The following is a 14995-nucleotide window of genomic DNA, read 5'->3' on the forward strand; positions in this document are numbered from 1 at the left end:
GCTTGTGCAAAATGGAAGCGGCTTTCTACTTTATTTTAATAGGCTGCTTTATTTTTAGTGTTGCTCAAAGCACTTCGCATATATTCATATGTCTTTGTTTTTTCTTTACCTCCGGGGCAAACTGGCTCCCTATTCTGAGAAATACTTAAATCAGTATATCAGTTAAATAAGAGAATTTTCACTTTTCCGCATGTGCGAGGAGAGTAACCATCCCATCCCCCCACCCCGATCTGTCTCCTGTATGTTTTCTCGTGTCACTCACACTCTATTTTTACAACCAATTTCATGATGTTACACTTGTGGCACATATGCAAACTGTGATAACATGACCCAGATAATACTTCAGCTAGTTTTCCTTGCAAAATATTGAAAGTAAACTAGATCAAATTCAGCCAGAGAGACAGAGAGAGTCAGAAAATGCCTGCATAAAAAGTGGTGGATGAACGAGTTGGGTATTCTTGAACTTACTACATAATCTGCGAGTTATTTCTATTATTTTTAAATGGGGAAAAAGTGTCAGAGAAGTAAGGTAAATGGTGGGGCTGTGGAGAAGGCTTTATTGGGGATCAGGGGCAGCTCCAGGGCTGAAATCCCCCCCACCTACAAGCAAGAGGAGAGCGCAGCAGGAGTGAGGCAAATGAAGGGGAGGGTGTGGGACACAAGAAGCAACAACAAACAGGTATGAAGGGCAGCGAGGATTATGATAGGAAGGAGACAGTTTGATGTATGAACTTCTACTTAAAAGGAATTACCTCTATTAAGTCACCTTTCATGAGCTTCTCTCCTCTAAGTGACTGAGCCTGCACATGTTGGATAGACAGATTGGTGAAAATGTTGCCTCTGTTTAGGTTTGTCAATTTAATTTCATGTAAAAGACATAGTAATAAAGACAGAGTACAGAGTAAATCATGTCTATCATTATAATCAGATGCTTAAATCAGGTCTATTTTATTTTTCAGCTTTGTTTTGAATTTTTAGACCGTGGACAGCTTTAGCTTTTGTGGCTCCTGTTGTTGTTGTTTTTTGTTTATTTATTTGTTTGCAGCCAGAAAAAGTGATTATTATCACATGAGTTGTAGTGGCTATTAGCTGATGCTAGCTTGCTTATCTATGTGCATCACACAGACTTGGGTATCTGCTGATGATAATAAGGTTCAATAAAAAAATTATAATTTTACTCAGTAAAAGTGTAAGAAAGACTCTTCGGATGGGCTCTTAGTACTCTTAACATTTCAGCGAGCCATCTTTTTTGGTCAGATAATTAGAAATGCAGAAATGCAGTTAAGAGGTCCAGTTCAGTGTATATTAGCTGAGCTGAAGCCTGGCAGACAGCTTGCAGCAGCAGCTGTCTGTTCACCTGCCATTCAAAATGGCCACAAATTAGAAGAGTTATTTACAATTCTTCCCATGCACAATAACTATACCGGGTGAAATAAGGTAATAAGATATTTGAAAGAGACAAAAGAAAATCTTATAGAAGACTGGAAATGCAGTATTATTTTGCTTCAAAGTGTGGCATTTTTGGACAATATTAATGTCTTTGGGGACTGATTCACTATCGAGCCATGAGTTCTGTTTGAAGAAGTTTAGTTTTTGGTATCATTTCATTGGCTTCTTGTCTGTTTTTAGCGCTGAGAGTTGCTGTTTCTTTGAATTTGGCAATTACAGTGATCTGTTTTGGGGGAAACTGCAGCAACTAAACATTTTGAACTGCCTGATGATTTTAAGATTCACACCTCTGATGTGATTCTTATCTTTGGTAATGGTCTTATACAAAATTGATGAATAAAAACCTGGCTTCTCAGAGACAAAGACGATGTGCTCTATTGAGGTGTACTGCAAATAGACCGTTTTAATGTAAACCTGTATCATAAAGGCTCTGGTTTTACATTAAAGGAATAAGACAAATGAATGGCAAGTGATATTTATCAGTTGAGCAAAGAAGCAACACGCAAGCATCACTGCAGTAATTGGCTACAGGATAAGCAGATGAACTGTAAATGCATATTCTCAATGACTTTCCTAGAGCTTAAATGTGTGGGAAGCCCCACTGGAAAAGCAGTATAGCCAGAAGGCAAAACCTCTCATTGCCCATACCCTTTTCAAATGATACAGTACTTCTAATAAAGCAACTTTTTCACTGCTTTGATCAGACATTTCTGCAGTGCCCTCCATATGACTCCGGTAGTCACCAGCTCCCAGCCAGTTACAGTCAATGGAGCAGTCGATACAGAACTGCTATTATCTGGACAGGGGATAGAGAGGGGGTACAGGTCTCTATTGAGCTGCCGTTCACTGCTGTGCGGACTAATCCGCCAAATGGGGATGCCGATGACTGATTGACAACATCCATTGACTCTCCTGCCCACCCGCCTCTTTCTCATTTGCTTTATCTCTTTCCTGCTCCTGTTGCTTGTTCTGCTCTTTATCCTTCGCCCTCTTCCTTTATGTACTGTTATTCCTTCAGCTTTTTACTGTATAGTTATTTAAAGCTAGCTCGAAGGTGATCACTGCGATTCAGGCTTTGTGGTTGTGTTATCAGCTAGGCTTTCAAAGAACTTCTCCTCCCCCTCACATGCCCCACCAGTCGTAGCAGATGGCTCCCCTGCCCCGAGCCTGGTTCTGCTGAAGTTTTTCTTTCCGTCAAAAGGGAGTTTTTCCTTCCCACTGTTGCCAAGTGCTTACTCATAGGGGCCCATCTGATTGTTGGGGTTTTCTCTGTGTTATTGTAGAGTCTTTACCTTGCGATTGCCATTGTGATTTGGTGCTATATAAATGAAACTGAACTGAATTGAATTGAATAGCATTGATGCAGTTTTTCCAGACATACTGAGCGCAGAAGGCAAGCTTTTTCTACCCTTATCTCATCTTTCCTCTTCTCCTCTCTTCTATTTTCTCCCAGGCGTTGTTCTGTGAAAGACATGTCAAGCACACAGGTCGCATCAAAGGGAACACGGTGGAAATTTTAATTGTTTTCTTTATCAGAGCTGAGAATATGAGGAAAAAGAAGCTGGTGAGATCCATGGGAAAAACATACTTCAAAGGCTGGATTGGGTGTTCAGTCAGCACTATGTGAAGTTCCCGAAGCGAGCTGACGTCGGTCAGCGGCGCCATCCATTCTGTCAGCAGATCTCACCTTATTGTTGTTAGCTAGCACTTGTGTATTGCCACGTTGAGGTGTAGCACACTTACTTCAAAAAAAGGGAGAGAAAAATGGTTCTAAAGGGGGAAATGGCAATAATAATATAACTCGCTGCACAAGGCGATGTGTGAATTCCTCTGAGAGTGAAGCTTCAAGAAAAAAAGAGCACATGAAAGAACATCCTGTCCTATCACACTTTATGTAACTCCTGTCACCCTGCCCCCAATCTCTACCCCACATCTCCCACTGCCACACTCACCTGAGTCGGAATAGAGGAAGGCTTCATCATCTTCTTTTATCTCCTCATGTCGTTCCCTTTAATCTCCTGCAGGGAATGGCTTCCTCGGCACGTTCCAAAGGGGAGCACAAGCAGAGAGTCTTCTTGACGGTCTCTTTCGGCGGGATCAAGATTTACTGTGAAAGATCAGGGGTGAGTATCACATTAGCGAATAGGCCCGGTTTGGCAGGGCTGCACTGCCAACCTCTGTGCCAGCTGCTGTACCGTGAACCTACAATGCAGGACATCCAGAGGGCAGACGCTCGTACGGCTCAGTTCACAACGGCTGCTCGGGCCGCCATCTTATAAGCCTGACTCCCACAGTTGACATATTCTTGCAGCTGCATTACCTGTAACACATCTTTCAATGCGTTGACCATATTTCAATCTCTTCTCCAAATGTCAACAGAAATCACGAAATAGCATGATTCATACAGGACAGTTTGCCCTTTAGCCCCTAAAAGTTAAACTTGACAGCACTGGATTGTGGGCCTTGCATTTGCTATACAACCCAAAGCCAAGTGGTTTACTCCAGTGCGATTAGGAGAGTGCTGCAGGACCTACTTAAGATCACTCAGGCCCTGTCTGTGTGCTAATGATAGTGCAGTGAGCAGTCTTATGGCGATGATATGAAATGGACTGTTTCCGCCTGCATCCTGGCTTCCACCCCCACCCGGCAGACTCAGAGGCCTGCTGTTCCATTACAGGATGATCAAGGGGCTCGCTTCTCCCCCGTCCCGCGGCGTAGTGTTGGCTAGATAGGCCCACTCTGCTCATCAGTGCTAACCGATAATTAGCACTCAGTTCCACCCCTTAATGATCATTGCCGCTAATGCTAATTACACCGCCGGCTCCACCTCAGCTGTCATTAGAGCTAAACTGATAATTATGCAACAGCGCTTGTCCCGTGGCTGCCATCTCCCGCCCGACCACCAACAGCCTACTCCTCACCACACCAAACAAAAAAGCCCCTCATCTTTTTGATAATATCTCTTTTCAATGTGACTGGTGGTGATAGTAGTACGTCTTTCGCCTCTAATGAAAAAGAGCATTAAGCCTCCTGCCACGACCCGCGCAGCTCACCAGCTTTTTGACATGCTCATTTGTTGCTCGGAAATCATGCCCCCTAATGCTCCTCTTTTTATTTACTGATTACTGGCAGTAAATAACACTCCACACTTAATACCCCTCTTGACTTATTTAGGTGGAAATGGGGATCGCTAGAGCACAGGCTGCGTCAGCGAGCATTTAGATGGAAATGCTTCATGTAAAGCTGATGTGATTTGCCACTGAATTGAGTGCCCGAGTCGTATTAGTTTTGTATTTTACATTAATCTGAGGCATTACCGGCGCCGACACACATGGCGCCGAATATCGGCTAATATTCAAACAAACGCTCCTTCCTGGTGTCTAAGCACATATCTTCTAAGAGAGGAGGAAGCAGATGGGTGTGAAGAGCTGAGTTACTTCTATATACTTACAACCCAAAGTATAGTTTTGCAACTGCTAATATCTCTTGCTTGCTAATTTGGTGTTTTTTCGTCGAACGGCAACTCGAGTCTTGCTGATATCACAAAACAGCACAAAGCTAAAATCATGCCACTGGTTTATATCTTTAATGAATGCTAGTTCTGTAGCTACATTATCCATAAAGTTATATGCAGAGATGAGAGCACTCTTTGAAGCACACTCTGTGTTGTGTTGCATTTGGCTCAACAATATGCAAAGATGTTTTAAGTAGCTTTGACCTACTTTGTCTCCCAGCACAGTTTACAGTACTGTGGTCTTTTTTTTTAAGGGAGGATTTTAAATCATACATCAGGTTTTCATTTCTGCATCTTAAAGTAGAAGAAGACAAATAGGACACGTGAAACAGAAGACCTTTTTTTGTTTAGTTTTAGCTAACACTTTCATATTTTTTGCCATCAAGGTGCTCCTTCATCACCACTCAGTCCATGAGATCAGCTACATTGCCAAGGACACCCGGGACCATCGCGCCTTTGGCTATGTCTGTGGGAAGGAGGGCCACCACAGGTTTGTGGCCATCAAGACCGCGCAGTCTGTGAGTACTTTTCCCCACGAATATTTTAATTCTCAGTAATATTCTTTACATTTGGCAGAAAAGAGAATAAGTTTGACTTTGACTCTGACATGTTAGTTGATTAACTTGCCTACAACTCTGTTTAAGTTCTCATATTATGAACAGTGTATTTCATATTTTAAGTAAAACTATTCTTCTAGTTATCAGAATCAGAATCAGAATCAGAAAGGGTTTTATTGCCAAATGTTGAGCAGGTTTACAACATTAGGAAATTGCTGCGGTACTTAGTGCAAACATACTGTCAGATAACGCTTAAATAAACATAAAAATTAGAAATTAAAAGTGCTAAGTAGATAGATATATACATGAGTAGGGTCATGTGTTAGTGGTGGGAACAGTCATATGGTTATTGTTCATGAGTCCAACAGCAGAGGGGAAGAAACTGTTCTTATGGCGAGAGGTTCTGGTGCGAATGGACCGGAGCCTCCTGCCTGAGGGGAGCAGGTCAAATAGACTGTGTCCAGGGTGAGAAGGGTCAGCTGTGATCCGAGCTGCACGCCCCAGTGTCCTGGAGGTGTACAGGTGCTGCAGAGATGGGAGTCTGCAGCCAATCACCTTCTCAGCAGGGCGTACAGTTTCTGTTTGTCCCTGATAGTGGCTCCAATGTACCACACGGTGATGGAGGAGGTGAGGATGGACTCGATGATTGCAGTGTAGAATTGCATCATCGTCCATGTTGGCAGGTTGAATTTCTTCAGCTGCCTCAGGAAGTACATCCTCTGCTGGGCTTTCTTTATGACAGAGGTGATGGTGGGCTCCCACTTCAGGTCCTGGGTGATGGTGGTACCCAGGAAGCGGAATGAGTCCACAGAGGTGATGAGGGTGTCAGTCAGGATGATGGGGGGGAGTGGAGCTGTGTGCTTCCTGAAGTCCACAACAATCTCCACTGTCTTCTGGGCATTCAGCACCAGGTTGTTGCGGCTGCACCAGGACACCAGACGTTCAACCTCCCTGCTGTAGGCAGACTCACCCCGTCCGAGATGAGTCCAATAACGGTGGTGTCATCTGCAAACTTGATTAGCTTGACAGACTGGTGGGTGGAGGTGCAGTAGTTAGTGTACAGGGAGAAGAGCAGAGGAGAAAGAACACAGCCCTGAGGGGAGCCGGTGCTGATGGTCCGGGAGTCCGAGACATTCTTTCCCAGCCTCACATGCTGCTTCCTGTCCGTCAGTTATGGATGATGGAGTACTATTAGTACTATAGTATACATATATGTATGTATGTATGTATGTATGTATATATATATATATATATATATATATATATATACATACATATATATATATATATATATATATATATATACATATATATATATATAGATAGATAGATAGATAGATAGATAGATAGATAGATAGATAGATAGATAGATAGATAGATAGATAGATAGATAGAGAGAGAAAGGTGATACTTTGATTATATACCATCTATTGCTAACCTTTTCTTAATTCAGTCCTTCACCATCATATTCCAATTCTCTCATCCAGGCGGAGCCTCTCATCATTGACCTGCGTGACCTCTTCACACTCATCTACGATATAAAACAGCGGGAGGAGATGGAGAAGAAGGCCCAGAAGGACAAACAGTGTGAGCAGGCAGTGTACCAGGTAGGATTTCCTGCGTGAAGTCTTTGCATTTTCTTTTTTTGTTGTTTTCCACTCAGTTTCATTTCTAATTCGGAGGTGAGATCACACGTTATAACTCCGCCTGCAATTCATTCACACAACAAATATCTTAACACGTTGTAGCTTCCTTTAAAGTGCGATGCTGTTTTGTGTGTTTGTCTGGACCATTGATTTCTGTTCTGAACATCTAACTACAATGGAAAAGCAACAGGTTTTGCTGGTTTGATTTTATCATTATTATTATTATTATTACTGTCACTTCTAGGAAATATGTGTTGTTTTGTCTGTGATGTGCCAAATTACTGTTTGATTAAAAAGCAACGTGCTGTCAGTCTATAATTGTGCCTGCTTGCAGGAAATGTCACGCTGCAATGAGTGTATTTTTTTGTTGTTGTTGCTGGTGGTGATGGGGGTTCTTTTTTTATCATCTTCTCTCAATTTATTCTCTAATGAGACTGAAAAACAAAATGTGTCATCTGCCTTCTGTTCCACACACACAGACTATCCTGGAAGATGAAGTGGATGATCCAGTTTACCAGGTAGGTCCGTAGGCACTCAGAGCGGGAGCTAAACACTGCTGACTTTGATGCTTTCTAGCTGTTTTCACTTTTTAAGCTTGGAATAAATATATAAACAAATAATCCTTAATTTATATCAGCCACTGACATGCTTGAATTAATGATTCATAAATATTGCACCATTCCAGTAATACACAGTAGACCATCTAGTGGACAGTTTTGTTCAACCATTCAACACCCATTTGCCAGTGCAGTGTTGTAAAACCATATTTTTTCAGTTGATCTGTGTCAATGTTCTGATTTCTTCCAAAGACATGCCCCCCTCCCCTTGACTGGTTGTTATTCCCGTCCCTTTTGCCCTGTGCATTTATTTGGCTCAACATTTTTTTCTCTGTGTTTGCTCACACTGAATACAGACAACACTAACTCTTACTCTGAATGCTATGTTCAGTGATACGTCCAACCACCTCCCAGTTCACCTCTGTTCTTTGCTCTTCAAGTATGTTTTCACGTATGATCATTCCATTTGCAGCTTTCAATTTATGTTGATGTTGGTTGACAAAACTCCAGCCTGCTCCCAGAAGGAACTGTTTGACATCTGGGGAAACATGCTTAATTGATTTCTTGCGAAGAGTTAGATAAGTGGACCAGTGCAACTCTCATGTCTGTATCACAGACAGTGTAAAAGCTAGACTTAGCAAACATGACTTCATTCATTGGTTCCTAAAGTCTTAGGATCAGTTTTACGAATGCGTTGTGCCAGCACAAATTGGGTTTAGGCGTAAAAACAAAAGGTACTGTTGGCATTTACAAAGACATCACAGTGACAAGATTGCGTGCAAGAGGTGGGAACTATACTTGTTGCACATGTAGTTCTCAAGATGCAAAATATAGGGACACAAATATTTAAATCAAGTGCACAAAATGATGTATTAATGTTTGTGACATGCAAATTATTGCTAAGTGCCAAAAAAAGCACATCTTATTTTTGTGCTTGATATTGAAATCAACTAACTGGGTTTAGAGAGCAGCGCAACTTTTGTAAATCACCCGAACAACTAAGCACACCTATAAATGCTATTTCGGCATTGCGCTCATGAGCTACTTTAACCCATTTAGTTAATCTGGCCCTTAGTTTTGAAGCCTCGAGGTTGGTGCTCTCACCGTCACGATATTGGTTTAAAAAAACCCCACTAACAACCATATGACCAGAGAGGCAGGTCTCATTGTGAACCTGCTCGCTCACTGGCTAAAAAAACTTGTAAGCCATTGGCCAATAAAAACAATACTGATAGTCCTCCATTCTGAAACATAGTATAACCAATATGACCTGAAATGAGCGACTCAGCCCATAATGTCATCAGGAAAGACTTTGCCGGCGCATAACAGCTAATGACTTAACTTGTTGGCCATTTTGGTCACACTGTAGGGTTACTGTTTACAAGAGGAAAACCTGGTAGCTGGGGTTTGATGTTCCTTTTGTTGAAGTTGCTTTTTCTCTCACGACCAATGGTTTCATGTCCTGTAGGTTCAACATCACTTTTGAGCATTTTGTGGGCTTGAAATCACACATGAAGCCAATATAGGCTCTGTAGTCTTTTTGCAACCACAGCCATCTGGTGGCCTTCTGATAGAATGTGGCTTTGAGCACTTCCACTGGCTTCTCAGCTTCAGAGGATCTGAATCTGTGTTATCCTGCCTATGGTCTGAAAACAGTACCCAAACATGGAACTACATGCCAGTTAGCTTAGCATAAAGAAGTAATAGCTAGCCTAACAACCTGGCTGGGTCTAAAGAAAAGAAATTAAGCTTACTAGCACCTCTTAAGCTCCCTTTTAAAAAGTAAATTTTGTGTTTTTATTCCTTGGAAAAATCAAAGGGTAAAAATGACATTTTTGCTAATTTTTCCTCTTCGCTAACTGTGCTAACTTTCTTCAGGTGCTGTCAACCAAAAAAACATCCTAGATTTTTTTTTAATAATTCAGTAATTGATATAATACATACTATATAACTTATATCATTAATTAATGTGCTTGTTGCCTGGCTAGCTCTTTTCTGGTCTATATGATAAGCTAATTAGCTGGCTTCAGCTAAGTATTTACAATTGCCAGTGTTATAAAGTTGCAGTTCTCTCATCTTACTCTACACGCAAGATGACTAAGCACATGTCCCAAGATGTGAAACACTTCTTAAACGTTAAAGGAATTAATGACAGATTTTAAGACTTCATTAAAGGACATTCAGACCAGTAGGTCTGTTTTCTCTGGAAGAGGTGGAGCATTTCTGAGGTTGAAGTAAGACCTCAAGCTAAAACCTCTACACTGCCTTGAACTATTGCCTGACCTGTTATACTTGTGCTCTTTCCTCACACCTCACTCTTTTTTTCTCCCTCCTTTCATCTTCCCCATTCCTTTTTCCCATGCCCTATTTTTATACACTTCATATTCCTATCTCATTTCATTTCCCACTTGACGCCATCCTCACTCCTGTGTGCTTTCATGTATTCTTGTCATGTTTCACTACCTCTGTCTTTCTGTTTTATATACCAATCTGTCTCTCTCTGCTCTCTCTCTTCCATCTCATTATTATCTGCACCTATACGCCTTGCCCACTACTTCTGTTCTTTAGTACATAGTGTTTGAGGCTGGACACGAACCCCTCCGTGGCCCCCAGTCAGAGGAGAGCGTTTATCAGGTACAAAGACAAACATTGCCCCCCATTCTGCTTCCCTCTTCATACCCTGTGATAGATAATACAAACAGTACTAATATTATAACTTCGTAGCACATCTTAAAGAATTTAAAAAATGCCAAACTTTCATAAGTACATCAAGCTAATGTTCCTGACGAGGAAATTCTGTAGTAAAATTCCATGCAAACAAAAAAAAACGTTCATGCTGAATATCATTACACGATGAGCACCAGCAGATCATATTAAAGATGATTACCTTGCAAACAATGATATCTACTAAATGGTAAAGGCTAATGCTGAAAAGTGTCATAAAGATGATGAATAATGTTGAAAATCTCGAGGGCTGTAACTTTAAAGATGCTGGCATTGAAAAGGCATCAACTTTACGTTAAAAAAAATGATGTCAGAGTCAAGGTCAGTTGTTTAGTCTGAATAGTTCACCCACAGCCTGTATAACATTCTGCTTTTATATATCCAATACGATGACCTTTTGGTTTTAGACCATTTGAAGCTCCAACTAGGACTCCAAATCAAATCAAATCAAATCAAATCAAATCAAATCACTTTTTATTGTCACATCACATGTGCAGGCACACTGGCACAGCACATGCGAGTGAAATTCTTGTGTGCGAGCCCCACAAGCAACAGAGATGTGCAAACACAACAACACAAACGAGCAAAATACAAGAATGGCCAACCTGAAACTAATAAATATATGTACAATATATAATAGTGTATGCATTTCTGGATGTGTATACTAAATATTTTCCTACGTGTGTGCCAGGGAGCTGGCGTATGGTTTAATCCAATTCCCCAGCCCCCCTTCTCTTTCGCCCTCTCTTCTCTTCCTCCTCCTCTTTTTGCCTCTCTGTATCTTGCCTTCTTCTGAAGATGAAAGATGCAGAGAGAGTGAGAGATTAATCACTTGCCATGCCATTTGATCTCAGAGTGAAACAAGATCAATAGACTCGGGGAAAAAACGTAACCAAAGTTAACCAGTCGAAGGAGCGTGGAGGAGTGGGGGGGTGTGACAGATGAGTTTAAGAGCAACAGATAGTTTGGATAATTGTGAACGAAATAAACAGAACAGGCCAGAGCTCAGGAGGTTTTTTTCTTTATATATAGCCAGATAAACTAGTTGAGATGTGCTGTTGCTGATTAACAAATACTCACGAGCCCAGCACACACCTTTCTCAGGCACTGTTTGCAATCGATATTGATTTAAGTAGAATTGATTTGGTGCCGCAACTTTAAAATCTGCATAATCCTATTGCGCTAAACGATGAAAACGCATCTAAATAAATGGCCCAGATAGAAATTGATTCCGACATGTTTCAGCTCTTGTAAGTTCTTGTTCTTAAATACTCAGCCAAGAAAAAAAAAGGTGTTGAATGTGACTTACGTTTGACTCGACCTCCAATCCAATGCAGGTCCCAACCAGTCAGCAGAAGGAAGGGATCTATGATGTCCCAAAACGCCATTTCATGACTGTAGGTGTTTTGTTTTTTTCGAATTATTATTTACTTTTCCTATTTTTCTACTTGCAAACCTCTCTTTAAGATACTCTTGTAGGAAGTGCCTTAAGCCACCATCCATTTCTAGTAATTTAATCTGCTGTTATCTAATGGTTTCAGTTATGAATTACAGCCGACAGGCTTTTAAAAACAAACTTCTCGAGACAAGGACGAGTCACACAGGGGTGTATGTGTGTGTCTGCGTCTGTTTTTTTTCTGTGACAACAAAGCTACTGATCATGATAAGCATGCTTAAAGAATCGAAACTAATTGATTTGTCAACCAAAAGCATGCATGTCAGCAATTTCACACAACGTTAGAGGACGGGTCTCTTAGCCAAAATCTGAATCTTTGCACAATCTGATTCATGTCAAGACAAAGAATCTGTTTGCTGGTCCCAACTGACTGGTGCAGGGGGCTGATTAGATAAACAAAGGAGTGGCTGCTTCATCTTCCTCAGAGGTCGAGGACGAGAGGTTTGTAGGTGGGGGTGGGTGTCGGGTTGAGCTGCATGAGGTGTAGTTGCAGTTACATACTATCCAAGGCCGCCAAACACTCATAAAAGCTTTACTTTAACAAATAGCATCTGACCAGAGAACAGCATAAAAAGAAATGCACTTTTGACCCCATCCCCCTGCCATGTCATCTAACTGAAAATATATTTCATCTCATCTTGCTAGGCTTTATGAGTTCTTCACCGCCATGCAGTGACTACGCTGTTACATCTCTCACGTCGCTTGTAAAGGATAAAAAACATTTATTCAAACCAATTTTGTCAAGCATTAACCCAGTAAGAACCTCCATGTAACCTCTGAAAACAGCTGCGTCAAAGTGCTCTTCTTCTCCTCCTTCTCCTCGCTGTTTCTGTGCTTGTTGCTCAGCCTATCAGACAGATAAACTGTCCCAGCCCCTGTTGCTATCTCACCTGAACAGCCCATGCCAGTATATTAAGTAGCAGCGCTTCCATATCTCTAAGTGTTACTGCTTGTCTGTTCATTCAGTTGGAGCTTTCTGAGAGCCTCGAGCTCCCCTGATGTGTGTCGGTGCCGGCGGGCAGAGATCTCTGTGTACAGTGTTTATCTCGCTCCAAATTCTGACTCATTCTATCCCCCTCGATGGTTTCGAAATGCAGTTACAATCGGTTATGTCCCAGCTTATCGGAGGAGGACATAAACGCCCTGTCGGCAGCAACGTGGATTGCTGTGATTCCTCCCCCTTTTCCTTTCTTTAGTTTGACCACGTTGTGTTTGTGTGTTTGTCTGTTTCTTTTACAGCATGTAAATCCTGTGTGTTTTTGTGAATCATTGTCTGCTTGTGCATGGCCCCCCCTCCCCTCAGAGACATTTCACGCAACCTAGCCATCTCATAGTCTCTCCCATAGCTAGGTCTCCTCTCCTTTAAGTAGTGTGAGTGGAGGACAGAGGGGACTAGAGCAGGGGTCACATCTGCCTATAGGGTGAGGTGGCCTCATTGCCTCGGTCGGGTGGTTCCAGGAGCTTCTTCCTTCATTCATTTGATGATATAAACACAGTCCCCCCGTGTATGTGCTCACAGAGGGAAATCAGCATGATAAAGCACCCCGAGCTCTCATGGGAGGGGTGGGAGTGGGGGGGCTCTTGATTGGCGCACATAAGAATATCTAATCAGAGTCTGCTTTACAGGGCTGAATAGCCTTTTACCCACTCAATTATAGCGAGCTACGAAAGATTCATTTTAGATCCATTTTCTGATAATGAATCGAGGGGACAGTTGTTTCTTGCCATCCGCGGCACAAACTGCCTTTGTGAGTAACATTCACTTCCCCGCACCTACCCACCCATGCAACCACCGTACCCTATCCGGAGATGAATTTAAGGCTTCATGGTTGTGCAAGTCTCATTTGCGTGATGTATCACTGGCCTTTGTCTTTCTCTCTCCCTCATTCCTCGGTTCGACTGACAGAATATCAACCACTTTGATCTTTTCGGCGACATGTCAACTCCTCCTTCGGTGAGTACTATAACACAAACCCTCTTTCTTTTTTTTTTAGCTCCAACATGTAATGTCATTTAATTTCATTAGGTTATTTACTGAGATCTAAATGACCTGAATATGTGGCAGACACTGCAGCCAAAGATATTGTGACTTTTAGGTGACTTTGATAGCACGGTGACATCTGTGCGTGTGTGTGTGTGTGTATGCATTTCCTCCCAGATGCCCCCATCACCTGCCAACACACTGGACCCTAGCAGGAGCAGCCGCCAGCAGCAACACACTCCTGCTGAGCTGTACGCCCCCTTCAGCCCCACCTCTGTGCCATCAGGTATCCATACCCAGGCTGAAACGCTTCATCGTTTTCCACAATGCGAGAAAAAATAAAGAACGCCGGTGGCGACGTGGCTCTTTGATGTTCATGAAAAATCTTGCCAAGATTTAGCAGTGAGCGCACACAGAGATGCAGTTTAATTAGGCTGTAAACCTGTGGTGAGATACAGCAAAGTGGTGTTACTTGAAGGACCACTACAGTGATTTTGCATACTTTACTGAAACAACTGGCATTGTATAAAACTGAAGAAAAAAAAGATGTATCATTTAACCAGCAGCTCGCTGAAGAGCAACATCCTTTTAGATGCAAGAAACAACAACCTTCACAATCATTCTTTTCACAGTGTGTCTGTCTAAGATAACAGCGCTTATAATATGAAGTCAGCAGGCCTCATGCAGGAACATTGTTGTAGTTCTTATTTATACTACATGTGCAGCACTGGTTTCCAACTGGATTGTACATTGATTGTACCTCTGTATGTTCTCTAATATACATTTATAGCCAGCCATCTGTCCGATTTTGACTTGGTTTCATTCACAGTAAGATTTAAAGAGTAAGAAGGAAAAATTAAATTTAAGTCATTCTGATGACTTGGAGCACTACAGCAGCAAACCATTTTCAAACAAGTTTGTGACTGTACTATCACAAATAATAGCATAAATGTGACAAAAATATGATTTGGAAAGATTATAGTGCCAAAATGAGGTCGACAAGAAAAGTCCCTGTGAATCTAAGACTGTAAAAAGAATGATCTCCTCAAGTGCATCTCTTTTGCTCTTATGTTCAGAGTTAAATAGCTCATTTTTAAAGATTGGAAGTATT

The 14995-nt window shown here is 41.8% G+C and overlaps 1 protein-coding gene across 3 annotated transcripts in view; it reads left to right on the forward strand.

The window, feature by feature from the left end:
* The window catches only part of LOC146688152 (disabled homolog 1-like), a 50865-nt gene that overhangs the window by 31490 nt on the left and 4380 nt on the right, over positions 1–14995 (forward strand). For 2 of the 3 annotated variants that reach the window (XM_085439413.1, XM_085439414.1), the window contains exons 4-11: positions 3474–3572; positions 5350–5481; positions 7008–7127; positions 7646–7684; positions 10292–10357; positions 11785–11844; positions 13810–13857; positions 14062–14170. In XM_085439413.1, the coding sequence (XP_085295539.1) occupies positions 3474–3572; positions 5350–5481; positions 7008–7127; positions 7646–7684; positions 10292–10357; positions 11785–11844; positions 13810–13857; positions 14062–14170 (673 nt within the window). The remainder of the gene's footprint in view (positions 1–3473; positions 3573–5349; positions 5482–7007; positions 7128–7645; positions 7685–10291; positions 10358–11784; positions 11845–13809; positions 13858–14061; positions 14171–14995) is intronic. The other variant, XM_085439415.1, reaches the window with a different exon arrangement.

The sequence above is a fragment of the Copadichromis virginalis genome, linkage group LG18 (genome assembly GCF_057382275.1).
Source record: "Copadichromis virginalis isolate Kocher_CV1m ecotype Utaka linkage group LG18, C_Virginalis_male_GT1.1, whole genome shotgun sequence".
Classification (NCBI taxonomy): domain Eukaryota; kingdom Metazoa; phylum Chordata; class Actinopteri; order Cichliformes; family Cichlidae; genus Copadichromis; species Copadichromis virginalis.